Here is a 25,127-nt window from a genome sequence, read left to right as displayed (position 1 = left end):
AGGAAGAAAGTGGATATGCTACGCGCTCCCGCAGTCTTCTCCAATTCCATCGCGTCCCGTCGTGTCAATGAAATCACCGCCTGCTTTCTTTCTCTCCAATGACAACTACGCACGATTTTTGAGCTCATTGCCAAAGAAATCTAATTTGCAAGACTGAAGCTTCAACACTGATCTAGACGGGCGAACAAACCACCTCCAAGAGCCAAGAAAGTCAGAGAAGCGACAGACTCCCCGCGCTGTAATCGGACTTGCGACCACCACGACCGCCACCTAGGAGTGCAGCGTACGACTCGACGCCACTGATATATACACAGCTTCGGATAAAGATATATGGGACTAGGAACAAACCGATAATATGTCCACCTCACCACCAACAGACGCAGACGCAGACCAAGCTCAGCCGAACACCATGCAAATGCAAGCAACAGAGCAGCAACTTAAAGCCCGCGCTGAAGGCGTCTCAATTGAGGTATGGGTCTCTGCCAAACATCCTTTACCAATTACTTCCATGGAGACAAAAAGGAGGCGAATGCTAATCAATGCATCAAGGATTACCTCCTCCCGCGTTCCATTACCCTGCGACTAGCAAAATCCGTCCTGCCACCGAATACATCCGTGCAGAAAGATGCCGTACTGGCCATTCAGAAGGCTGCGACGGTGTTTGTTTCTTATCTGTCTTCTCAGTACGTGTTATCACATCTAAATCCATTTTGCCACTCGCAATCCTGAACAACACCGCTAATATGTTTTGTCGTGCACAGCGCCAACGAAGCAACACTAAAACGAACAGTCTCGCCCGCGGACGTCCTCAACGCACTCTCAGAGCTTGAATTCGAGGGGTTCAGACCGCGACTAGAGAAGGAGTTGGATAAGTTTACAGACCTTAAGGCTGCAAAGAGGAAGCCGAGGAAGAGTGGTGATGGAGATACAAAGGCCAATGTTGATGCTGGTGCCGAGAGTAAGAATGGGGTGCAGGCGGCAAAGGATGGTACTGGTGATGCGGAGATGAAGGAGGTCGTTGTCCGAGGGTCAAAGGCGAAGAGGGTGAAGAGGGACGGTGATGAGGAGATTGAGAAGGAAGACCAGGATCATGACCAGGATCCGGATGATGAAGGGGAGGATGGTGGGGATGCGGATGAGGTGGAGGAGGAGCATGAAGAGGATGCCGATGCTACGGAGGAAGAGGATGAGGAAGACGAAGAGGAGAGAGGTGAAGACGAGGACCTTGATCGGGTGGAAGACCTAGACCGTGGTGCTCAGGCACGGCGCTTGGTGGATCCTGATGCGGCTGGTGATAGTGATAGTGACGAAGAGGGGCCAGGAAGTCAATTACGGGGGGATCTAGGGCTGGGGTAATTGAAATAAGCTCAAAATGTTGAGCGGAAATGCCATCCATGTTGAAAAATGGCTTGATGTGATTGATGTACATACATAATACGAGTAACCCTACCACATGGACACTGATGTTGTAATGCGCCGCTAAATATGCTCCAAACAGTAATATATCATCGCCTTGTGCAATGAGGAGCGCCTTCTAACGCCTTCTGAACTCCTGTAATCCGTATAATCATCCGACGAGGCCCAGCTTCAGCCACGAACGCGGGAAACGCCAACGGCATATCTATCAGTGGTATCTCAAATAATAATATCAAAAATAGTGAATCCTCTAATCAAGCAACTTGCCCATTCCTTTGGGGATGCGATCAGGGGAAATGGTCTCGAGCTGGCCTCGTTTGCCGCTCGGTGTTGATTTGGAGTCATCCTTTGCTAGCCCAGGAAGCATCGGCGCATTTGTACGCGCAGCCCCCGGTGGCAGGGGATGCATTGCCTTATGCTCCTCCAATTTGACGGATTTCTCCTCGGGCGTAACCTTCTGAGCCTTAGTGACTTTGCTGAATGTGGTAATTTTGGCATTCTTGACTGGCTCTTTCTTTGTGCGCTTCCGAGGCGCAGGCTTCTTGACGCCGGCACTCTCAGTCTTAGGTGCATCCTTCTTGCTGGCCTTGAGGATCTCAGTGAGCTTCCGTCCTTTGCTTGCAGGATTTGAGAGAGTAGTGGTGGAAGCATTCTCGACGTCGCCATCGTAGCTGGATGATGGTGTGAGCATCCCGGTCTGAGCCTGGACTTTCTCCTTCTTGGGGGTAGTAATAACGACGGAAAGCGGCCCTTGCTCGTTCTTTACCCGCTCCACATCCGCAGATTGGCACTCGTCGAAAATCGGTTTGGAATCGTCATCCCACCGCTTCAATTGTGCAAGCCGTGCCACTTCCTCGCAGTCGCCCTTGACCAACAGATCAAAGCAGTCTTCAAATTCTTTGCCGGAGGGCGGTTCATTATTGATCCACATGGTGACTCCATTACGGCGACTCCGGATTACCGAACACAGGCTCTTGACAAGGCGACGTACTCCAGGAATCTTCAAGCTGGTTCCCACCACAATTAGCGCATCGGGGCGTGAGCGTATATCAGCATTCATAACGGATGTAATCGCCTCCTCATCTGGGTTGTGTTCGTTGTATAGGACAATGCGCGGTCTCATTTTCCCAATCCCATGGCTGCGTTGGCCGGTTTCCATACGGAATTGGTTGGTCAACACACACTCCGGACACTCAGGGGCGTCGGGACGGTCGAACATGACTCGGTCAAAGGTGCTCATATGTCGACACTTCTGACAGACCATCTTTTCAAGGCTTCCGTGCAATTGGATTGTACGCGGCCATGGGGCCTTGACGTTCAATGGGATTTGAGTTGCCAGAGGAGGCATAGAGGTTTCGATGCCGTCGATGTTCTGGGTATACAAACGAGTCAGGCGATTGTCACTGCCTAGCCGGGCGAGCATATGGTGGAAAGCTGTCGGAGAGGATTTCTCGGCTTCTTCTGACAATGACCGCACCATCTCCTGAAACGAGGCGGTCAACGCTTCATCCTGGTAGACGGCAGCGTCGAACATGAGTTTGCCGGACGCCTTGAGATTGTGCTTTTTTTGCAAGGTCTTGAAAAGGCCATCGTCGGAGCGGAAGTCAGGAACTATGAAGAAGTCGATTAGTTTGAGAGTAGAGGGGGTGAAAAGAACGGCAGAATGGATGCGTACTGCCTGCAGATGTGGAGATGCCAGCTCCAGCAATGACCACAATTTTCTTGTGGTTACGGATTGTGTTAACAAGAAGATTAAGCTGAGGCTCCTGGTCACCGTAATCTGAAAAGCCCAGGCGGGGGGTGAGATCGAGGTGCTGGGTTCGGCGTTCCTTGGGGCCGGCCACACGGCGCTTCTTTCTGGCGGGCGGCAGCTCGTCTTGGCTGCGGCCGCCACTAGACTCGTCCGGGGAGAGCAACGAGAAGCCTTCGGGTTCGATGAGTGACTGAGCGTCGCTCAGCTCCGAGTCGGAAAACGAGAAATCATCGACCTCCATTGGGATTGGAAAGCTCTTCGGAGACGGACAAGAAGAGGTAGTAGCCGTAGACGCAGGTGTGGGTTTGGCTGCGGGTTTGGTAGCGGGCTTGGTTTTGCGAGGTGCCATGATGACGCCGGTCGGGATGACGCGAGAGTAGAGTACTAGAGCAAGCAGAAAGAAAGCGATAAAACAAAGCCTGACAAAGAGTCGCTAAAGACTAGAAAGCCCTTTGGATGGAAATCATGGGGAATCAATCACAAAGCCGACATCAATTGACTGGGAGAGAAGAGGGAATTTTCCAGGGGCTCAGAGTCGAAGATTCTTCGACCCGTTGGCGGGAAGACGGAGAGACCAGATGGGGTCGGATAGAGAGCGACTCAAGAGTCGAGCGACAGTCTCAAAAACGGGAACCCCGTGACTGTGATGGGGTCCGACCTCCAGAGTGCACTGCAAAATTGACGGGGCGAGAAGGGGAGGGGAAGTGAGGGATACGAGAGAGGAGGGCAGACCACAGGACCAGATGTTGGCTCTGACGGTTCTCGCTTGCAGCCGACACTGTTTATTTTGACCCACGGGATTCCTGGATATTCAGACCGAAGACTGAAGACAAGGGAATGGAACTGGAGGGGACACGGAGGAGCGGAGCAGAAGGTATAAAGAAATGATCAAAGATTAGACTATGCTGCCCCGATGTCAAAGCGTTGACGTGGTATTATAGTATATATACTCCTGACGTAACCAGGACCGGCAAGATTTCCGCGACTCTCGTCTGTATATATGGGGATCAACTGATGCTGGCCCTCCAGCTCAGCACTGAAGAGGTTGTTTTCGGTCGCAGAGTTCTCGGGCTGTGATTGGCTCGATTGCTCTGCCAGCGACGGACCTGCAGTTAGAGCCCTAATCAGGTTTAGCCTCTAAGGGCCCCAACCTCTTTGTTGCACCATAAACAGAGACCCCCCAGCTAGTCCGTATACTTGTAATATCACTAACACTACTTCTTAAACAATATATATATATATATTTATATAAAATTAAAGTTTAGTGATGAGTTATAAGGATGAACTCGGTTGCGTACAGTATCTCTCGTGTCTGGCCGTAAAGTAAGGAGTATTAAAATAAGTCGGCGAAAATCGAGATCTGGTTGACCCGGTGATAGCAGACAAATGACTCGGTAGATGCTTAGGTAATCAGAAAGCGGATCTGCGGCTCCACATGCTGTTAGCCTCAGTCCGCTCATATTTATGAAACCCAGGAAATGCCTTGATCTGCGAAGACAGGTAGGTATCAGGGGATTCAAGCCTGTTGTCCTGGGACTGATTGAACTTGTTATCGTGCAGCTTCGATGCTCCTAGACATCCAACCCCACGTTGACTTCCTATTCTTCCATTGGCGTCCGTGATCCATCCCGCTTTGTGGATCGCACCCACTATGATATCTGGGTGTTATAGCCTCACCCATCCATAGGCTCTATACATTACCATCGTGCAGAATCCCCCTATCTTTTAACAAGCATCAGCATGCCCTTGATCATGGAGGACGGGATCAATGTGGACGATTTGTTCGGTGAATCCACCTCACTCGAGCTGGGTTTGCCTACGAGTACTCCGACTGCCTCTACGAAAGGCCTAGCTCAACGGCTGGATGAGATGAGATTAGTCGGATGCTGCCAGTATGATCCTAGGAATGCTACTTGGCTTCTGTCATACTGATTTTACCAGGAAAATTGCATGGTCAAGACTCGGATGCATTGCATCCATTTCACAGGACTCAACCAGAGTGAACGTCCGCCACCTCCAGTGCCAGCAGTCTGATGGGAAATGGCTGCTGAGTGACGAGACACCATTGAATCAAGTGTCAGAGGTTCATGCCGGTCATGCCCTCGTTCATCTGTGCTGGAACGATTCAGGTACGGAACTTGCTGTGGCCGATTCGTCCGGTCGAGTGTCTATCTACTCCATTCCTATCGCCCTGAACAGCGTGAACGTGACCCGTCAAGCGGCATTTGACCCTGATGATGATGGGGCTCAGATAGTTGGGATGATGTGGTTGAGTCAATACCGTTCGGTGAATATGCCCCTTCGAGCGTTGAGGATTTTCGCAGGCTAACGTATCCAGGTGCATTCATTCTACCAAGCGGCCAAGGTACAGGGCCGCTGGGCATACTCGCCATTCAGACGGCGTCCGATCGGCACTTTTCATCCAGCTCATAAAGGAGCATTACTCTGTATTACCAGGTCTGGAGTGATGAAGCTTCTCTACCAGAACCCAGATGGTCGATGGGCCGAGATAACGACGGAATTGAAGAACACAAGCTATTCCGACAGGCTTCTTACTCACGCAGCCCTAGTGACAACCCAAGCAGGCATTTTGGTTGCAACGCATTCAGCGTGTCAGAGAATATCCCTTTACCGAGTCAGCATTCAGTGGACCCCTTCCCAGTGGGATCCCACGCAGCAGAAGCAGGGCTCCCAGCAATTTCCTACCCCGAGCTTTCGCCTTGTTCATATGAAAGTTGAAGTGCCATATAATATTCCAAGCAGCAACCGTGATGCAGGCGAGAACCCAGATGAGCAGCTCCCCTTCACAAGCTCTCTCTACTGCCTTACCTCTCTACATATAATACTTCCTGCGTCCGATAATTCAGCAGGATCGACGCCAAATCCTTGGATTGTGGCTGTTTTCTCGATCCCCACTCACGCAATCCTTCCTCATCCGCAGCCACAAATACCGGCTAGCGTGATTGTCCGGTGGCAGTTGGAAACTAGTCTCATGACTCTTCACCCAAGATTCGATGATGTGCCCTCCAAGAAGGGTAATGGACAGGTCAAGGTATGCGTCATTGTTTGCCCGTTAGCATTAGCTAGCATCAGCTAACATGAGGTCAGCCAAAAACTGTACTGCGTCGCCTCGACGATATTACTTCGGGGCGTCATGTTATTTCCGTCGATCAGACGGAATATGGCAATGTTCTGGCGGTTTCTTACGACGATAGTTCAATTGCCTTCTATGACCCCAAGACCATGGCTGCATTTGATGGCATCGACGATGCAAACACAGTCACTAGCCTTGCTCAGGCAGGGTTCCACTACCCGCTGGAACCTTCAGGTTCGTCGTTCTAACCGTCTATAATGCGCTTCCCTAACTCTGAGTAGCATTACATATGAGCTTCTCACCCAGTGCCTGCCTCATTGTGGGACTGGACAACGACGGGCAAACGCACCTCCGGATCATGGAGCACTCCTACGGGGCAGAGAATGGCCATTACGACGAGAGTAAGTGATATATCAATTAAATCGCGGTAACTTGTCTAATTGTGGTTACAGACAAGTACTCTGCAGCCATTGCTTCTTTGACATTAGCTTTCTGCCGGGGTTGCGGTGGCGAAGTCAACACCGACGATATCTTGTTGATATTGATACGCCAGTTATCTCCAGGTCAGTCTTTTCTGACAGATGGTGGATCCCTTTTTAACGATTTTATAGATGCTCAAACGGCTTTCCTCAATGAGGTTTATCGGGCACTATCCATCAACTGCAACTTCACAACCGAGCAGGATAAATTGATGAATCACCCATATATCCCTCGTGCTCTAAGCATACAGGCCGCGCTAGGCTTCAAGGGCAAGTTCAGGGCTCGCAATATTGCTTCTAATGTTCCCTGGGCCATCATTCAACTGCGTCAGGCTGCTATGATATACCCGTCCTTTTTCCAATACAACAAGGGGGTTCAGGGACCTGAACCACACGATCCAGGTGATTCCGCCAATCAAGCTCTAACGGCTTTTACTGACTTCCTTTCCCCCCCACTCCAGACGTCCTCCGCTTGGTCCTCGGAAATACCAAATGGGCCCTTGACTTCTCTTTATATATTTTAAACGAGCTTTTCGACCTTGCAGATGACTTTGAAAGCGTCTCTTCCGACCAAGAAGCTTTCAACCAGAAGCGTCCGTACCACCCCACCCTCCATAGACCATATACTAAAATATCTTAGTGAAAACCACTACTTCTCTCCCTCTTATCATCCTCCTTTCCAGCATGTCCCGCGCCTTCCTCCGCTTCATCTGCCGCGGCCTCCGCGGAATCCACGCCGGCTACGCAAACGCCCCCCTCACTGGCGACTCCCGCGTTTACTACACGGAAATCTGCCAAACGCTCGACGCCTCCCCCGTACGCACAGACGTCTACGAGAAACTTCTAGCCGGCGTGGACTCCGCCGTCAAACACGCCTATACAGGCGCCGGCTTCGGCGACAACGAGCGGCCCGGCCCAGAAAAGGAACTCCTTGTCAGCAGCCGCATTCCGCCGGTCCTTGTTCCTGCCGTCTCAACGATCCTCCGCCAAACAGTCCCCGCTATGAGGGGAGAAATGGACCGCCTTGCCATTTTTATGGGCGATTATGGTTGGCTAGGTTTTGGGAACGATGCAAGGAGCGAACTGTACAGGCGAGAGAGGGACGTGGATATAATCAAGAAGACGCCTATAGCTTCTAGATCTGGGAAGGGGAGCGGGTTAGGAAGTGTGGAGGCGGTCATGGGACTAGGTGCAAGGAATGGCAATGGTAGCCAGTTGAGTAGACGGTGCGTTCGGTGCTGTGAGGTTTCAGAGGCAATGTATCCGCCGCGTTCAGTTTTGTCCTTTAAGATGACACTGAAGCTGGGGCATCTGAGGTCTTGTATTTGTGGCGGTATGTGGAATCTTGAGGGGGGATTGCCTGGCTAGATATGTTTGGTGGGTGTGGGCGTGCGTAAAATCGAATTGGTTGTAATTAGTGGTGAGTTGAGTGTGTAACGGGCTCGGAATGAGCCGGTAGATATGTATATATATATATATATAATATAATAATATAAAATGAAATCGTATCCCGTGACGAAGTAGAGATGGGAAAGCATTATTTATGTGCTAACAGTTGGAGACCCGAAAGGCCCGGCGACAGCATGTTCTATATTACTGGGAAGCCATGAAAACCAGCTCCGAATTTGGGGGGCTCTACACAATCCACCAGATGGCAATGTATAAAGTAAATCAACCTGAATAGGATTCCGTAACGCTTTGTGGACTTGGATGGGTATGAGTGGGTAGCTGTGTGTACCTTCTGGAAGATAGACGGCCAGGGATGTTAATTGTCATTGCAAGCAAAGGATTCATTCAAGATCGACCTGCATCTTATCTTCTAAGATACATTATCCATGTCTTTTATTCAAGACCTCCTGTTCTACAACAGGTGGGCCAGGTCAAAACGACGTCCCAGAACTCCATCATCAAGATCCAGACTCGATCCATTCTTTTCCTTTTTGGATTTACGCCTGTGCATGACACGTCAGTCCTGCCTTGACTTTCATTGCCCGGAAAAGCAGTTGTGAGAGAAGGCTGTTTATGCTGGCATTTTAATTTCGTACCTTGATGGCGTACTTCCGCTGAGGGAAGTGGATCTCCTTCTTGCGCTGGCGCTCAGTCTTGAGGGTAGCCTCGTGCTTGGTGAGGCGGCGTCGAAGAGCGCGAGTGAGGCGGGGGCGGAGGTCAAGAGGGAGGTACTTCTTGTTCTTGTAGAAGAGGCGGAGCTGGGATCGCTGGTTGGCGTTGATGACGGTCAAGACACGGGCGATCGACTTGCGGACGTCGTGACTACGGACGAAATCATCAGTATTCCTTCAGATTAGAAATTTGAGATTGATGTATTCATTTGGTGAGGAATGGAAGGTGCATTTGTGATCGGATCGAATGCTTTCGGTCGGTCGGTCGGTAGTCCTTCTCGTCGCAATTTCCAGTCTTCGAACCCTCCTCTTGATTTGTTTCTTCAGTACGCTCCCATTTTTCGAGCCGATTTCATCTATCGATGCGACGCGATCCGACTAAAAAGCACATTCTTTCCAATCCCCAATTCGCATCCTTCCACTCCCAAGGGTTTGACATCTGGTGTGATTTGTGATTGAGAACAGGGAAATCAAACGCACATCCGCAGGCTCTTCGACGAAGCACCGCCAGTGATCTTCTGGACACGGAGCTGAGCCAGCTCGGTCTTCAGCTCATCCAGCTGCTTTGTGAGCTCATCCTTGCTCTTTCCCCAGAGTTGACCAGCCTTGACCTTGGAAGACTAGAAATTCGGAATCAGCATGACATCCTGACACTAATCTCCTGCAATTCGGACAGTAACCCTGTACATACCATGGTGGGCGGTATCTTGTCGAATGGTTGATTGTCGACGTGAGGATTGAAGATGGACCGGGTCGATTTGGGAAGTTTCTGTGGGACTAGGGCTTTTTTTTGCTCCTTGGCGTGGTGCGGCGGCTAAGCGGGCGTTGCATCTCACGTGACTGTGGCTGGTGCGGAGGCTGATGCGATGACGCCGCCCATGGTCCGAATCGGGAGTGTAAAAGAGTGTTTGGCAGGTAACAGTTTAAGAATTGATTTGATTGCAAATACTGCGTTCCGCTGGACGGATCATTCACAAGCCGATTGTCTAATATTATACCTTTTGATCTTATATTCACTCAACCTCACTCGTCGTTTTCTTCCCCGTACATGGCGTCCTCTACTGGTGCTGGGTGGGCACAACTGCGGCAGCAGGCCAGATCTCTCGAAACTCAGGTACGGTTAGCACATGCATAGCTTTCATCTTCCATGGATAAATTGGAGACACTGACCCTGGCTCTGTCTGATAGACCGAGAGCCTCTTTCACACCTACTCCCAATATGCTTCCATGACCAAGCTGCCTCCGCAGCCCGCAGAAGAGGAGATCCGCAATGAGCACCAGATCCGAGACCTCTTGGAAAAGGTACTCCCTTTATATAAGCCAAAGAACTTGGAATTAACCTGCTCAACCAGCGCGAATCCCTACTGGCCCAACTCGCCCGCCTCCTCGATTCCGAGGCAACACTCACATCCTCAGCTCTCAAACAGAACAACCTAGCCCGCCACCGTGAAGTCCTCGCAGAACACAAACGTGAACTATCCCGCCTCACGGCTGCGATAGCTGAGTTGCGGGACCGCGCAAACCTCCTCTCCAACGTGCGCTCCGACATTAACGCTTACCGCTCCTCGAACCCTGCCGCCGCGGAATCAGAGTACATGCTCGAGGAGCGGCGTCGTATCGATGAGAGCCATGGAGTAATAGATGGCGTGCTGAGCCAGGCGTACGCAATCAATGAGAACTTTGGAATGCAGCGCGAGACACTTTCGAGCATTAACCGGCGGATTGTGGGCGCTGCCAGCCAAATCCCGGGGGTGAATGCGTTGATCGGAAAGATAGGGAATAAAAGGAGGAGAGATGCGCTTATACTAGGAGCTTTTATTGGGGCTTGCTTTCTGATGCTGCTTTTCTTTCGATGATTAGAGCGTCCATTCGACTTCGCCTGCAGCTAGTAGCATGGGTTGGTAATTGTATGCTCTCCTGCACCTAGCTGTTTCCTGCGGAAAGTTAATATTGGGTCGGAGTTTATGGATTTGGGCTACTTATACAGTTTACATGCTCACACTAATATGTACATGCAATGATTAACGGCTATGCTCAATCACCCTGGCCTTCTTCGTCTCCTTTCCTGATACTTGCGAATGCTGCACGTGCAACTCGGACCCTAGACTAATTTTCCGTTCATTGATAAGCTTGCGGACGCCATTGTTCAAGCTCTCCAATTCGGCGGGCTCAGCAGGTCCACTGCCTGCCCATCGGATACGGCAGTTCTCGTCCAAAAGATACACGTATCCAACTCTACTGTTCATCATGGCAATAGCTTCCTTGAGGCCATCGTCAAGACCCTTGCGCACCAGAAAGTATCTTGGATGTTGTTCCTTGGGCAGCTTCCCCCTCATCCGCCACATGAACATCCGAACCAGCCACGCCTTGAGAATGTTGTCCTCCACGTTAATATCGACCTTCTGCACAAGGTGACTACCTTCCTTAAATGCCTCATATAGACCGGGGTTGAACTGGGGCCCAGTAAACGTGGCGACCTGACTTTCTGCCCAAACGCTGGAAAAGAGGTTCACGACAGACACTTTACCGCGGAGTATGGATGTGGTATTCTGCGGTTCTTGCGGCGAGGCGAGTGTAGTTCCGTAAAGGTTAGGGAAGTAGAGCGCTTTGTCACGCTTGAATAAGCGCGGGTTCGACACAAAGGTCTTACCCTCGTTGTATCGCATGTTTGACCATTCTCGGAAGTATGGCTTTGCGGCTTGTCGTGTCCTAATAATTGAGGAATATAGTAAGCAACTGTAATAGAGCATATGGAGGCCGATGACATACAGCTCTTCACGCCTCTTGATATGTTTTTCATAGTTCACAAAATCGTCCCGTCGTTGTCCCAATGTCCGCTTGTCAATCCCAGTGTTTTGACCCTCCTGCGGGGGAATCGCCGAACCAATTGGGCGGTCTAAAAGTGGTATTGGCTCTTGTTCTCTGGGTTCATGCGCCTTGGGAGGAGCTGATTGAGGAGTGGCATTCTGCTGGAATTGAACTCTTCTGCTTGTCGTTGCTTTAGTTGAGGCCGACGGCTTCTCTCCGTTGCTGTTTGGCGTTGTATAGGAACGCAGAGAAGCTCTAGGTCGGACCGCAGAGGTACCGCGCAGCTGACATTTGAGGCAGAGACTACTCTGCAGGAGCGAAGGCTCCAGTAATAACGAGAGAGGCTTCGAAGGTTTCCACATTGTTGTAGCGTATGCGTTGACAGTTAAAGCTTTGGCTTTGGTAGTTCCAAAAAGAGTGAAGTGCCGGCAATCGATCCCGTGACTTGGCGACAATTTGGCGCAACAATGTCTGCCTACTACCCTTGACCGTGCCCAGGCCTGAATTCAAGTTACTAGCTAGTGTATCTGAAGAAAATCAAATCCAGTCTCTGGGACTTGTCATCGTCAGGTATCTGGCGGGAGTTATTCACCTATGGCTCGAGTATCTCTGGATATACGCCTGATTCATTGCCAACTTAGACTTGCCACAAATGACGACGGCTAAAGAAGCGTTTTTCAGAGGCTTAGAGCAGCTGGATTATTTTAGCGATAATTCAGAGTGTGAAATTGACCGTATTATTGCATCTTCCAGAAGAAACGATGAAGCTATCGCATCTTCCGGCGCTTGCCAGACCGGGAATCTCTCTCATGTGCCTCAACCCAGCGTCGCTATAAACCTCCGGTCTTCTTCAGATACTGTTCCTGCCGTTGCAGGCAGCATGTCTTCTGTTTCTTCGAGCATCTCGGTTGTTGAGATTCCCAGCATTAAGCAGACTCTGGAGAAGAAGACGGTGTCAACCAAACGCCCAACAACGGACGCCCCTGGAAAGCGCAAGAGGGGAGGCTTTGTTGCAAGGATGATTCCCGAACAACTGCAAATATTCAAAGGTCTTGTATTTTGTAGGTCATCTAAATGCGGTTGATGCGAATACTCTCAGTAACCTTCTCTGCCACAGTCTTCTTTCCGAACAGCGATGTTTCTCCCCTTCGCAGATTGCGAATCCAGAGAGCACAGGAATATGGCGCTCTATGGGCAAAAACGTGGGGAAGTCATGTTACACACATCATAGTTGATAAAGGGTTGAGCTTCGAAGAAATCCTAAAGCACTTGGAGCTAGAGACGATTCCGGTTCGTGAATGCACACGCCTTATTTGTCTCTCACTACTGACCTCTGCAGTCCGATGTTGCCGTAGTTGATGAAGCGTACCCTGCCGAGTGCATCAAATTCCGATGTATTTTGAGGGCCGCGCAAGTACGTTTCCAAGTCAAAGGTGCGCCTTCGGCCGAGCTTCCAAGACTAGACACTTTGCAGCCCGAGAGTCAATCTGTGCTCACTCAATGGTCCCCGCCGTTAAAGCCAGATGGAAGACAGCTAGGTCAGACTCAGAGGTCGTCCCAGCTTTCTGTACAAGAGGATCCTTCACTAGAGCAGGCTCCGCAACTTGACATTTATTGTGAGGCGAGTGGGAAGATAGTTCGTGGCAGTTCCCCTGTCCGCGAACATGATGCGCTGAATGATGTGATAGAGGAAGCTAAAGCTACTGAACATCTGGTAAGACTACATGCAAAATATCGAAAATGACATGTCTCACGCTGTAAATAGCCCCTCGACCCCTTAGATACCTCAGACGATGACTCTGCTGCTGAGAAATCTGGTTACGAAACCTCTGACGAGTCACAATCCCCGCCAGCAAAAACGAAGAGTAGGAAACTATCTGATGGCCAAAATGGAGTAGCTAGATGCTGGCAGCAAAAGTTCGTTTGCATGCAGAAGCACGACTCTACCTCGAGCGCCCAGAATCCCAATGCGAGGACGATTGAAGTGCTACAGCAGATGCTGGATTACTATACCCGGACCGCAGACCACTGGCGCACTTTGGCATACCGAAAGGCAATCAGTGCCCTTCGCAGTCAGTCAAAGAAGGTGCTCAGCCGCTCTGAAGCCATCCGAATTCCTGGAATTGGGGAGCGTCTAGCGGACAAGATTGAAGAGATTGTCCTTACGAACCGACTTCGCCGCTTGGATAATACAAGCAATACAGTCGAGGACCGCCTACTTCAGACATACTTGGGTGTCTACGGGGCCGGAATTACAGTGGCTTCTAGGTGGATAGCTCAAGGCTATAGATCGCTGGAAGACCTACGCACAAAAGCCTCCCTAACACAGGCACAGCGCATTGGTCTCGACCACTACTTTGACTTTTCCCAACAAATACCGAGAACCGAAGTCCAGGCTCATGGAAATTTCGTCCGACGAGTCGTACGAATGGAGAGCCCTGATATGCAAGTCATCATTGGCGGTTCCTACCGTCGTGGCGCGGCCACTTCCGGTGATATTGACTTGATCATCACAAGGCCTGATGCCACGATCGAGGAGATTCGGACACTGATGCTAGATAATGTCGTGCCAAAACTATTTCAACAAGGGTTCCTTCAAGCAAGCTTGGCTGCTACATGTCGGGGGGAAGGGTCAAAATGGCATGGCGCATCCAAACTGCCAGATGGTCAATTGTGGCGGCGGATCGATCTGTTATTCGTGCCTGGTGCAGAACTCGGTGCAGCCTTGATATACTTTACTGGTAACGATATCTTTAACCGCAGCATAAGACTGCTTGCTAGCAAGAAGCTCATGCGTCTCAACCAAAGAGGACTGTATGCAGACGTGCCGCGTGCTTCTCAACGGACGAAGGTAAACCCCGGTCGACTTCTTGAAAGTCGAGATGAGCGCCGTATCTTCAAAATCCTGGGAGTGCCCTGGCGACCACCAGAGCACCGAAATTGCTAAAGTGTTTGAATCATATGTAGTTATAATATTATTTCTATCACTGCAGATGCCGCTTAGTGGGTAAGTGTAGTATTCCCACAGCTCTCCTGTAAGGTATACATTTTTCTAGCGCGTTCGTAATGAAAGTTATTTCATTAGGCACATAGGAAGTGTTAAAGATGATATTTGATTATCTATTTTAGTTTATTTTATTTTTATTTTTTTTCTGCATAAAATTCGAACGTTGCTGAAAACTAGCGAGTGAAGGCGTTATAACCTAGCAAGAAAGAGCGGTCACTGGGTAGAAATCAAGGAAGGAATAATCTGCTGTGTAGTGTTTGTGTATGAATTTTGTGTGCAGAAAGGAAACTTTTCTTTCCAGTCCAAACTGGAAGCGCATTGTTCCTTCCTCAGGCGTTCTCGGACTTGACAACATCATCTCTCCGTCTTTCATCAGCTGGAGTATTTTCCTTTTCTCGTCACCGATCTCATCACCGCCATGCTGCGGTGAAGGTCACACAGACCGCTCTTGCGAGATTTAGTCGTTAGAGGTCGAAAATCGGTCACATTCTGCCCACCACTTCCGATTCTGCCTGCCATCCAACGCTTCTTCAATCTTCATCCCCCTTCGACTTCACAAGCTTTGTATCGTCTGTTGGCTATTATTGCCATCAGTCCTAGCTATCATTGTCTACTGCATTGCTGATTCCCTGCCTTTTAAGGCTTCGCCAATTTGGTGGCGGCCTTTGCCTCTCCAATACCGCACCGCCCGCACTTTTTTTGCCATCCACCATCTGTTCTTGTGTGCGTCACTGCTTTACGATATTCGATTTACTGGGTTGAGTCTGCGGAGCGATAAATCTACGTCTATACAAATACTGTCCGAGTTCTACTTCATAAGTTCCAGGCCGTGAGTGGTCTCGAATTCTTTCGCGCCGCCTTCATATATTCTGCCACGCGATCTCGTCATGGGTCGCAAACCCAACCAACTCATCCTCGAGTTCTTTATTCGAGGTCAAAAGCTTGAAGATGCCAGTAATCGCTATCAGCATACGTGCAAGGCATGTGGCGAGAAGTTTCCCAAAGGCCGCATCGACAGCCTCACCAATCATCTGGTAAAGAAATGCACCGCGATCCCGTTGCGGGACCGACAACGCGTCTTGTTGCGACTCCACGAACTTCCCGACCTTGCGGATGGTGATCAGAATAAGGACTCGAATTCTGCAGGGCAAAATAAAGGGAAATCTGGCGAGGTTTCGTTTACAACGCGCCAGAATTTTGACGGACTAAATGTGCTGGCCGAAGCGTCGCGACAGGTGGGTGCTTCTGACCAGACAAAGCGGGGGACTCCTGCATTTCCCCAGTCCGTCACTGTTGGGGGAAAGACTGTTGTTGTTGATCCTGCGCTCGAAGCGGAGGGTTTTCAGGGCCATCCTACTCAATCTGACCAAATGGATGAGGATGTTAAGATTCCGGGTAAGAGTTGGTTCTAGCTAGTGTTTTTACACGCTCAACCCACTAATGGATGGAATCATCTACTCGCAGTTTCCCCCAAATCGCCTACAGACGCGACCACAATCCCTTCGCTTCCTCCTACCGGTTCGCTTGATCCTTCGTCGGCCTCGCCGCCTTTACCGGAGACTTCATTGACTCCCGACCCAACCGCCACTTCTCGGCAGTCGCAGCTGTCCATGATCGCCGCATCTGCTAGTGAAATGGTACCTCACGGCCTCCCGTTGGATCATGATCCTAGCTCTGGACTTTCTGACGGTTTGTCTAAGATGAGTTCTGCATGGAACCAACAGCTTTCGACTCAGGAACAATTGCTGTTCGACAGCCTCCAGGAGCATGATCCGACCCTGACAGCAGCGACCCAACGCGCTGCCTCCTTTCCTCGCCCCATCGCAATGAACCCGAACACTCAGGCTAAGGGCTTTGTCAACGAGTTCGGCAATTCAACCAAGCCAGCTAAGCCCAAAGTTCGCGGCCGATTCTCCGCAGCCAGACGCCGGGAGGTTCAGGAAGTGAGGAAGAGAGGCGCGTGTATACGCTGCCGTATGCTCAAAAAACCTGTATGTAACTATAGCCGGAGCTGACTTTCCATTTCAAGTCTACTGACATGTTTAGTGTTCCGGCGACAGCCCATGCACTACCTGCGCTAGCGTTGAGAGCGCGCGTCTGTGGAAGCATCCGTGTATTCGCACGCGAATAGCGGACGAGTTCGAGCTGTATCATGCTAGTATGTGTGCTAGGCTAGCCGAATTGTGAACAAACTGACCGATTCTTAGATCTGCATGCGACGTTAGCTTTCCACGATGTTAGCAGTATTCGAAACCAGGTCAAATTCGAGATCTTCGCCGGTCGTATTGAGGTCACACATTTCGAGGAGAGCATGGTTTTTGTTACGCTTGCTGGACAGCAGGGCCATAAGCCATCGGCTTCCACACTTGATCCCCAGCTCCAGGGGCTTGGGGACGAGACGCAATTCCAGGGGCCACTCCAAGAGATTTATCTGCTGGACAATGACATGGATGACGTCCCGGGAAAAATCGAGATGTACATCAAGAAGGCTGGCCCATTCTTCTACGAGCGCGAGGCCTCCGACGTCATGCGGCCTACCCTAATGCTAGCGGCGGAGTTAGCACAGCAGAAGAAGGTATGACGGCCACGTATTTTGCAGAATCCATCTGATAGTTTTCAGGATTTGTTATTAGAGCGAGTGTTAGAGTTGTGGGTAGCCACACATATTCTGGTTGACGCCGATCTACACTGGAAGACTTTCAGCAACCCGACCTTACCGCCCGCCTCATACAACTCCTTTGCGCAGCCTACAGATGACGGGCGTATTCCCATAGATGAAATCACGAACGCCGAGTCGTACGCACTGTTGTGCGGCCAGTTGCGCTCTGCGACAGAGAAGCGTGCAGCGGCGCTAAGCAAATCGGTGATGAATGACCTGGAAAGGAGGCTCCTTCAGCGCCAGCAAAGCGGCTGGTTTGAGACTTTCCTAGTCTCTCTGATCCTCCTGAACTGCGTCGAGAGAACATGCTGGCTGTTCCGATCCTGGGATGACGAGAACTTTTCGCAGCGGTGGCCGCTTGACAAGCGGCCGCAGTATTATGCGGCGCAAGGCGACCGTTTCTCGGATATCCTGCATATGTTGTTGAAGATGCGGAGTCTGCCACCCAAGGCGAACCCACTGCCGGACAGCGGGATTCTCAAAGCTGTGGAGGGCAGTGACGAGAACGCCATCCGTTGGTTTGACATGATCAAGATTACCCGTAAGCCTTTCTACGTCCTTCTCGTGATCTGCTTGATACTAACCAGCCTTCAGCACTATACCTAGAACAGCGTCAGGCCGCAGGGTTCGATCCTACTGATTCTCGATCGTTCGACCTCCGTTATGGAGCGAAACTGCTGCCGCCTGCAAATGTCTATGCGTGAATGGCAACAGTTGTGTGAAGTATGCTCAGCGGGCGTTCTGTTCTGCCTGCAACATTCGGACTGTACCTTGTATCTCTCTTTTATCTTTTAACTTTCTAATAACTTGTACGTTTATTAATGGTGGGGATCGGATACAGGGAAAGAAAGGCGAAAAGAAAGGCAAGAAAAAAAAAAAGGACGAAAAAGTCAGCTTTGTAGGGGTTCTGGTAGGCAGACGGAGTAAATTGAGCCTCACCGTCTGTAGATGACTATGTCACTATGAGCGGCTATGACTATGGTAATATAAACACATTTCACGTGGATGGGCTTTATAGAGTAATCATAGTAGTGCATACTGCACCGGCTAGGGATAACTTCGGCGGAGCAACGGCGAGGTTGCGACTCTATGGCGTGTGATATAACGATCAGCAGCGCGAGGCCAGAAGCAGGCAAGAGCTCCCCTACTATAGGGCCCCGGCCTTTCCCTCTTTGAGGGCCCGTTGCGGCCATCAGGAGTATAGCCAGCGCCTGAGGAAAATCTTTAATCTTGCGGTCTCGTCACAATGCTAATATTACAATAATCTGGCCGCGGCAGCTACAGAGGCTTGTATTATCACATATATTATTATTATCGCAATTTCCGTCCCGTAGTAGTGGGCACCGCCGTCACTCTTTTATTGTCTTTTCTTTTTATTATCATCTTGTCTCAGTCTTTCAGACCTTCGTTTCCTCAAGCGCAATCCTTGCAGCTCATCCCCTGCAGCATCAATTTCTCTCTCAAAACGAACAGATAGACCGCATTCTAGACGCAGCACTTGCAGATGGCCAACGCCTAGAGCAGCAAAAAGGGGGAACGATCGCGGCCTCTGTTTACTCTGAGTACATCAAATCACGAGCAGATGAGCTGTCCCTCGTGCTGCTTCAAGGACAATTCTCGACCTGGATAGAATCGACAGGTCAACCACCATGGTTTCGGCACACCAACACCCTCCACCGGCCATCCCCCCGTCGCCGACCCTGTCCAATCCGGACATGATCCTTCCCTTCGATGACACCGAGCGCGAAAATTCCACTCCGTCCCCGCCGTTCAATCTGCCCTCGCTATCCCACCTTCAGTCCTTCTACGAAAGTCGAACAAACCACGCGAACGGGTACAACAACCTGGACCCAACGAGGACTAGCGCGCCACGGACCCATAAACAGGCCTTTCCGCGGCACACGTGGATGAACGAAGGCCTTCACGATGCTTCCAGTCGTCGCTTATCAGCCATAGGGGAAGAGGATACCACGTCGCCCTATCGGTCTGGAAGGAATTCACAAGGCTCGGCGGTGGAACGACATAGTCGCGTTTTGGACTCGCCAGTATCGATGCGCGAGAAAGGCGATTTCGAAGGTGCTGAATCCCGAGCGCACAGCAGCTCGTCAAGCTCGACGATCAGCGGAGCGAGTGAGACTTCGTCATGGGATGAGACAAAAGCGCGCGCAGACTACGTGTCTGCAAAAGAGATTCGTGGATCGAGAGAAGACCGCCGCGCAGCCCCTGCGCCGTCAAACAGTGCACAGTCGACCTCAAACGCGCCGGCGGCCAATGAGAAAGACGATCCGGACGAGGACTTGTCCGCGATCATTTTGGAGAGTGAGGCAGAGCGGATTTTAGAGAACGCGAAGAGACGATTGTCGGTATGTTGCTTGCTACCTGGATTCGCCTCTGCGTGCGAAAGCTAACTTTTGCAGCTTATGGAGGGAAACTTAACACGAGCTCGCTCCACAATGCGCTCAACTACTCCGTCGCTTTCATCCTCACCGGTGCCTTCCGCTCCCTCGCCTGGTCTAGGACAGCCCGTTGGTGGCTTGTACCAGTCGATTCACCGCGCAGCTGACCGCAGGTCCTCCAATCTCCGGCCACGACAGACATATAAGTCGCAGGTTACAAGTAACAATAGGCATTCGCGAGTTTATAGCGAGACCAACCTGCCGTCCAACCCACGGGATGTTGGGAAGACTATGTCCCGATCTGTGAGCGCGATGGGCTCTAGCACGAGCTCCGACTTCCATAATGATGAGCGCTCTTTTCATTACGCGCCCACTCGGGCGTATCTTACTCACCGCGCGTCGGTCTCGTCTATACAGCAGAATCACTTAGTTCCATCTGTGAAGGAACGCGCATCCTCTAATTCGCCTTCGATTGAAGGAGTAGAGGAAGAGGAGGCGAAAATCTCGAATATGGAAGAATTCAATACTGCTTATCCAGTTCATGACCCCCCTTCTCGCTCCCAATCCCAGCTCCAGGTGCGCGACCTGCAGGATCAGATGAAAGGGCTTCACATCAAGATCTCGACTCTGAAGGTGAAGGCACAGGAGGATGGTCTGCGGCGCCGCAGCCTACAGAGTTTGCGCACGCCCAGCCCTTTGACAGCCGCAAACCATTGGTACGCCAATCCTCTTGAGCACACTGCACGCCGCAGTCCTCTACATTTGAGCTCAGAATATGACCAATACATGAACTCCCCCATCAACAGCCATTCCAGCGGCAGCGGGCAGACGTCAAGTAGCAATACCGATTCGACTGTCCTTGTCCCGGAGGAGTAGGCCTTCCGAGGCTCTGCAGTCGTCGGACGGCGCTATCGTTGCAGCCTTTGAACTAACCGACCATGAGAGCGATCACTCGACCGCGGAAAGCCTCTACGAAGATGCAGAGGAGGACATCGACCGTGAGGCGTTAGAGGAGATTCTACGAGAACCTCTGGATGATGACCTCGCTGATGGCGAGCTGGAGTCGCTTCCAGCGGTTGACGATACTCCGCACGAAGAACGTGAGGACGCTTTTGACTACGAGCACTTTATTCTGCATAGCGCATTGGGCAATTACACACAGACGCGACTCCGTCGGCAAAGCAATGCGTCGGAAACGTCAGTTGAGACCACCCGGCCAATCAACAAGCGCCGCTCTATGCGTTCTATAAAGCATTCCAGGTCCAACAGCAACAACTCTATATCCACGATCGCAACCTTTGCAACAGCCGCGGAAGGCAGGGACGACATCGAAAGTGTTCTGTACTGGGACCGGAAATTTAATGATGGTACGCTTTTTACTCTCACTATTTCTGACCACCAAAAACTAATAACCCTAGAACTCAAACACCGCTACGTAGAACCCGAGGATGAACAAACAGACATCGACCCTGAACCAGAACGCAACCCTCGCAAATCGCTCGCAGTCGAATCGGTCGCCTCACAGCGTCCTGACTCTGCAGCAACCGGCTCCGCAACACCAACGTCGCTTGCCTCGTCGCTTGTCTCGACAGTGCGTGCGGCAGCAAGCCCACATCCAAACTCCACGAACAGCCACCTAGGTATTAATGAAGACGACACTCGGTTGCTCGAACAGCTGTTCAAAAGTCTAGGCGACGTTTGCATGAACTTGCAGGAACTTACGACGTCACCGGACTATGACGAGAAGCAAGCGAAGCTACTCAGGCGACGGTTAGAGGCCGCGAGGCGCGTGCTTGATGGCGAGCTTGATTGATCGACGGAATTTCCTTATCTATAATTAATGGTGGTGATTTTTGTGATACCCATATATATAGTCTATTTATTTGAGGAAGAGATATATGAGAGTATTTATTAGATTTTTTACAGTAACTGCAAGAGATTAGGGATTAGCACAGCACGTGTTGCCGCGTGGCTGGTACGCGATTTGTCTTTTCGAGTAAACCCAATCATATCATCGCCTCGATCTACAGCGTCTTATCACTCCACTTAGATAACTACCTTTATTCCAAACCCCATTTCTCCACGGACAGATTTGTATCTACCCAAGGAAGAGAGCGAACACAGAAGCAGGCAGAATAATGACCAACCGCCGCCTCCTCATCTTTCAAGAAACCCCCATCCAACACCCGCAATCCCCCACCAACCCCCTCACTCCGAGCCCACAGGGCCTCCCCTACCAAGTCCAACAAAGCGCACAACAATTTCAATACATCCCCATCAATAAGCTCGGACTGCCTGTTCAAGGCCCGGGCTCGTTACCTGAGGGTTTGGGGGTTGGGTCCTTGCTCAATTTGCCGCTTAGGGTCATCAGCGCTTTTACGGAGATATTCAATGGGCCCAAGTATAAGGGGTGGTATGCACTCATATCCTTTTTTTTTCTTAGTTCTTTCTGGTTATTCGTTTCTGAGCTGGTGGCTGATGCCATATCATAGGGCGATTGTAGCGGCAGGACCGTATAATGATCCGACGCTAGGGGTGACGGGCAAGTTCTATGCTGTTGTCTTGGAGCAGACTTCCCCGCCTGATGGAGGATCCAGTTCAGGTCCGGGAGGTCTCTGACTCTGATCGGGGTACTTTTTTTTTGCAGTTTTTATCCTCATTTCTCGAGCTCCTATGAATGTGGACGAGTGTATGTTATGATGCTTACGTATAGTATGGCACGGCATGGCATGGAACGACTGTGGTATGAGAGGAACTGGAAACTTGACTGGATGGCTACTGATGTTTGTATAGTTTCTTTCTGCGACTGGCCGGATTTGAAATGGGTTGGCTGTGGATAGGTTCGTTGACTAATATACCCCGTTTGGTCTGTTGAATCTCTGATAGACTTCCTAAATTTTTGTCACATATATATAGTTTCATGTCTAAAAAGGGAGAAAACTGTCAGCATGTATAGCTAGGCCGTAAAAACGACTTGGCGAAATGATGGCCCTAATATTCACATAAGATATTCCGTATCTAGACAGTATGGATAAAAGGTATGCTTTTCTGTACTACAATAAGGGGAAATAATAGATGATCAAAAATAAATGGTACCCCATCCTACGCAATCTTCTCCAACAATAACTTGGCTCCACTGGCAGTAGGCCCCTTCTCTCCCTTCGCTGCAGTCTCAAGGTCCTTCTTCCCCTTCTTCAGCGCCTTGATAAGCTCATTCTTCTTCTCAAAGTCCTCGCTCTCCACCAACGCAACAATAACGTAAACATTCGACCCTGTCGCCCACGCCATAATCTCATCACTGATCTGCTCATAAAATAGCGCATCAAAGCCTAGTGGCGGGCTGACCTTCTCAACCTTCTTCTCCGTCACATTGAACCGTCCACCCTGAACAAGCGATTTCAGCATTCGGCCGACAAACGGTGAGTCCTTCGTGTCAGAGCGGGATTTCGCGGCAGTTGCGACAGCAGATAGAGCCGTGTGTTTCTTTCCATCGCTATCATCGGCGTCGAAGAGCACTTCCGAGAGGAATTGGCACCCGAAACTTGTGGTGAGGAGTGACTCTGCGCGGGCGGTGATGAGATCAAGGAGGGTCGGGGAGGCTGCTTTGATGAGCTCCATGCGGCGGACGGCAGGGTCCTTTTTTGAGGTCTCTTTGCGAATAGAGCGAATTTCATCGAGGATGGCAAAGTCTTGCTCTGGGAGGAGCCATTTTAATCTCTTGGTGTTCGTGTTGTTAGGATCACTGGCGAAGGGGTATAAGATCGGAATGCGTGCTGTCAGGTCTGTGGACTGGTAGAGGAGTTCCTCGTTGCGAGCTTCCTCATCAGCGATATTCTGGTTTAGGAGTTCGGGGAAGATGAGTTTCGCCGTGAGCTTTGTGTCGTCGATGACTTCGTAGGCGGCGAGAAGGACGAGGTGCCCATGCAGATCACCGGCCATCATCTTAATGGTGTCCTTGTAAAAGCGGGTGAGGTGTTTACGGTCCTTTGCGGTAGAATAAGCGAGAGCGAGGCACATGAGATGAGCGCCGGATTTGGTGAAAGCTAGATTTTTAACAAGGTCGCCTTCCTCGTCACCCTTAATCAGCTCGATGAATTCCGTGGCATCCGAGGTGCCTGGTTTCACATTTAAGAAGTATTGCAGCATGGCATCGTGAAGCATTGTGAATCCTGTTGTCTTCTTTTGAATAAGCTGGTTTATGAGTTCGAGGAGGAAGTGCATGATAGGTGAACGCTTGGCTGGGTCTTCTTCTAGAATCTTGGAAAGGTCCGCAGTGGGTTTTTTGTCTTTTGTATTGTTGTCCCTGAAGATGGCGAACTCGGCGCCGTACCACTCCCTAAGCAGGTTCGCCTGTTGTTCTTGCGTCGCTACGGTCCGGTAAATATCGTCAAGAATCCACGATCCCTCCGGGTGCCGAATCAACCGCTTGACTTTGCCGTAAAACTCAGCGATGATCAAATCCCGGATCTCGGAGTCACCGTGCACAATTAGCTTGCCAATCAGGAATTTGGCGTATTTGCTCTGTGCCAACTCAACATAGCTACCCTTTAGCTCGTGCGCAATCTGCTTCCTCTGCTCAACGTTGGCGTATTTCAGCGCCGTCTGGATGACACGGACAGAGTCGTGCTTGAAGACAAAGTCCTTCACTCGGCCCGTTATAATATCGAACAGCTCCGCAATGAGCTTTTTTCTCTCTTTTAGGGGGACGTGCGACTTTCGGCGCAAGCGCTCCCATAACTTCTTTGATCTCGCAATCTGGTCGGCGTTGGGTTTTGCGGCTTTGCGCTCTTGCAGGAGGGCTTTCTGTTTGATATGCGATTCGCGGGAAGATGTTTCTAGACATATATATTAGTAGGATTCCTGACGGTGCTGGTGGGATAGAACATACTTTTCGCCTCCTCATCCTCCTGAGCCTTGGAGTTCACCTTCTTCTTATCCTTGTATTCTTCCTTATTCTCATCACTCTCATCCTCATCGTCCTCCACATCGACATCATCCATATCGACATCGTCTTCCACATCCTCAATCTCCGAGTCCTCGATATCGTCGACATCAAAATCATCTTCAGAAATTTCGTCGTCCTCTTCTTCCTCCACAGCCTTCTTCTTCAGAGCCTTCTTATCCTTCTTGCTACCCTTCACATCCTTGCCATTCGTAGCGCTCTTCGAGCCCTTTTGTGCTTTCACCGGCGCGGACTTGCCCTTGGTCGAGACGGCGGTCTTCGTCTTCGTCCGCTTCCCTTTGCGATCGTCGCCGGTGTCGACGCGGCGTTTGACTCCGACCATTGCGAAGTGTGGCTCCAAGGTCTGTCTAAGTTGGGGAAAGGGGTCCTTCAGGGAGAAAAGGTATCGCGCCGCTGATAATACTCGTTCTGGGGCTTGGCTAAACTATCCGA

The 25,127-nt window shown here is 50.6% G+C and overlaps 11 protein-coding genes across 11 annotated transcripts, besides 1 other annotated feature; 7 read left to right on the top strand and 4 right to left on the bottom strand.

The window, feature by feature from the left end:
- Positions 1-25,127: part of a sequence feature (contig 1.17 1271..347844(-1)) that runs on past both edges of the window.
- cbfA (putative CBF/NF-Y family transcription factor) lies at positions 94-1,431 on the top strand. Its single transcript, XM_653737.2, has 3 exons — positions 94-469; positions 550-683; positions 762-1,431. The coding sequence occupies exons 1-3, from the start codon at positions 356-358 to the stop codon at positions 1,354-1,356; spliced, it is 843 nt and encodes a 280-aa protein (XP_658829.1). The 5' UTR covers positions 94-355; the 3' UTR covers positions 1,357-1,431.
- ANIA_01226 (putative SIR2 family histone deacetylase (Hst4)) lies at positions 1,667-3,518 on the bottom strand (the record flags this gene model as incomplete). Its single annotated transcript, XM_653738.1, has 2 exons — positions 1,667-3,027; positions 3,092-3,518. 2 exons carry the CDS (start codon positions 3,516-3,518, stop codon positions 1,667-1,669), a joined length of 1,788 nt encoding a protein of 595 aa, XP_658830.1.
- ANIA_01227 (mediator of RNA polymerase II transcription subunit 16) lies at positions 4,703-8,137 on the top strand. The gene is made up of 9 exons (XM_653739.2): positions 4,703-5,061; positions 5,111-5,434; positions 5,627-6,221; positions 6,278-6,497; positions 6,545-6,664; positions 6,716-6,826; positions 6,875-7,144; positions 7,288-7,335; positions 7,383-8,137. The coding sequence occupies exons 1-9, from the start codon at positions 4,910-4,912 to the stop codon at positions 8,108-8,110; spliced, it is 2,568 nt and encodes an 855-aa protein (XP_658831.2). The 5' UTR covers positions 4,703-4,909; the 3' UTR covers positions 8,111-8,137.
- ANIA_01228 (60S ribosomal uL29 domain-containing protein) lies at positions 8,535-9,604 on the bottom strand. The gene is made up of 4 exons (XM_653740.2): positions 9,554-9,604; positions 9,343-9,482; positions 8,788-9,013; positions 8,535-8,694 (listed from the first exon to the last, which is right to left on the bottom strand). The coding sequence occupies exons 1-4, from the start codon at positions 9,554-9,556 to the stop codon at positions 8,689-8,691; spliced, it is 375 nt and encodes a 124-aa protein (XP_658832.1). The 5' UTR covers positions 9,557-9,604; the 3' UTR covers positions 8,535-8,688.
- On the top strand, positions 9,835-10,617 carry ANIA_01229 (putative vesicle transport v-SNARE protein Gos1; the record flags this gene model as incomplete). The annotated part of the gene is made up of 4 exons (XM_653741.2): positions 9,835-9,976; positions 10,051-10,164; positions 10,215-10,522; positions 10,554-10,617. Exons 1-4 carry the CDS (start codon positions 9,911-9,913, stop codon positions 10,615-10,617), a joined length of 552 nt encoding a protein of 183 aa, XP_658833.1. The 5' UTR covers positions 9,835-9,910.
- Positions 10,815-12,032, bottom strand: ANIA_01230 (mitochondrial ATPase complex subunit ATP10; the record flags this gene model as incomplete). The annotated part of the gene is made up of 2 exons (XM_653742.2): positions 10,815-11,571; positions 11,632-12,032. 2 exons carry the CDS (start codon positions 12,030-12,032, stop codon positions 10,884-10,886), a joined length of 1,089 nt encoding a protein of 362 aa, XP_658834.1. The 3' UTR covers positions 10,815-10,883.
- On the top strand, positions 12,551-14,661 carry ANIA_01231 (DNA-directed DNA polymerase beta; the record flags this gene model as incomplete). Its single annotated transcript, XM_653743.2, has 4 exons — positions 12,551-12,731; positions 12,770-12,960; positions 13,010-13,384; positions 13,436-14,661. 4 exons carry the CDS (start codon positions 12,551-12,553, stop codon positions 14,615-14,617), a joined length of 1,929 nt encoding a protein of 642 aa, XP_658835.2. The 3' UTR covers positions 14,618-14,661.
- ANIA_01232 (protein sonC) lies at positions 15,565-18,040 on the top strand (the record flags this gene model as incomplete). Its single annotated transcript, XM_653744.1, has 6 exons — positions 15,565-16,072; positions 16,142-16,668; positions 16,724-16,835; positions 16,885-17,201; positions 17,277-17,877; positions 17,931-18,040. The coding sequence occupies 6 exons, from the start codon at positions 15,565-15,567 to the stop codon at positions 18,038-18,040; spliced, it is 2,175 nt and encodes a 724-aa protein (XP_658836.1).
- On the top strand, positions 18,986-21,739 carry ANIA_01233 (uncharacterized protein; the record flags this gene model as incomplete). The annotated part of the gene is made up of 4 exons (XM_653745.2): positions 18,986-19,699; positions 19,754-20,448; positions 20,609-21,099; positions 21,172-21,739. The coding sequence occupies 4 exons, from the start codon at positions 18,986-18,988 to the stop codon at positions 21,543-21,545; spliced, it is 2,274 nt and encodes a 757-aa protein (XP_658837.1). The 3' UTR covers positions 21,546-21,739.
- Positions 21,762-22,366, top strand: ANIA_01234 (uncharacterized protein). The gene is made up of 2 exons (XM_653746.2): positions 21,762-22,145; positions 22,225-22,366. Exons 1-2 carry the CDS (start codon positions 21,871-21,873, stop codon positions 22,349-22,351), a joined length of 402 nt encoding a protein of 133 aa, XP_658838.2. The 5' UTR covers positions 21,762-21,870; the 3' UTR covers positions 22,352-22,366.
- ANIA_10173 (uncharacterized protein) lies at positions 22,746-25,017 on the bottom strand (the record flags this gene model as incomplete). Its single annotated transcript, XM_050613184.1, has 2 exons — positions 22,746-24,567; positions 24,621-25,017. 2 exons carry the CDS (start codon positions 25,015-25,017, stop codon positions 22,835-22,837), a joined length of 2,130 nt encoding a protein of 709 aa, XP_050469017.1. The 3' UTR covers positions 22,746-22,834.

This window comes from Aspergillus nidulans, chromosome VIII (genome assembly GCF_000011425.1).
Source record: "Aspergillus nidulans FGSC A4 chromosome VIII".
NCBI lineage: Eukaryota > Fungi > Ascomycota > Eurotiomycetes > Eurotiales > Aspergillaceae > Aspergillus > Aspergillus nidulans.
The sequence above is the reverse complement of the archived record's forward strand: the minus strand, read 5'-3'. Positions and strand labels throughout refer to the sequence as shown.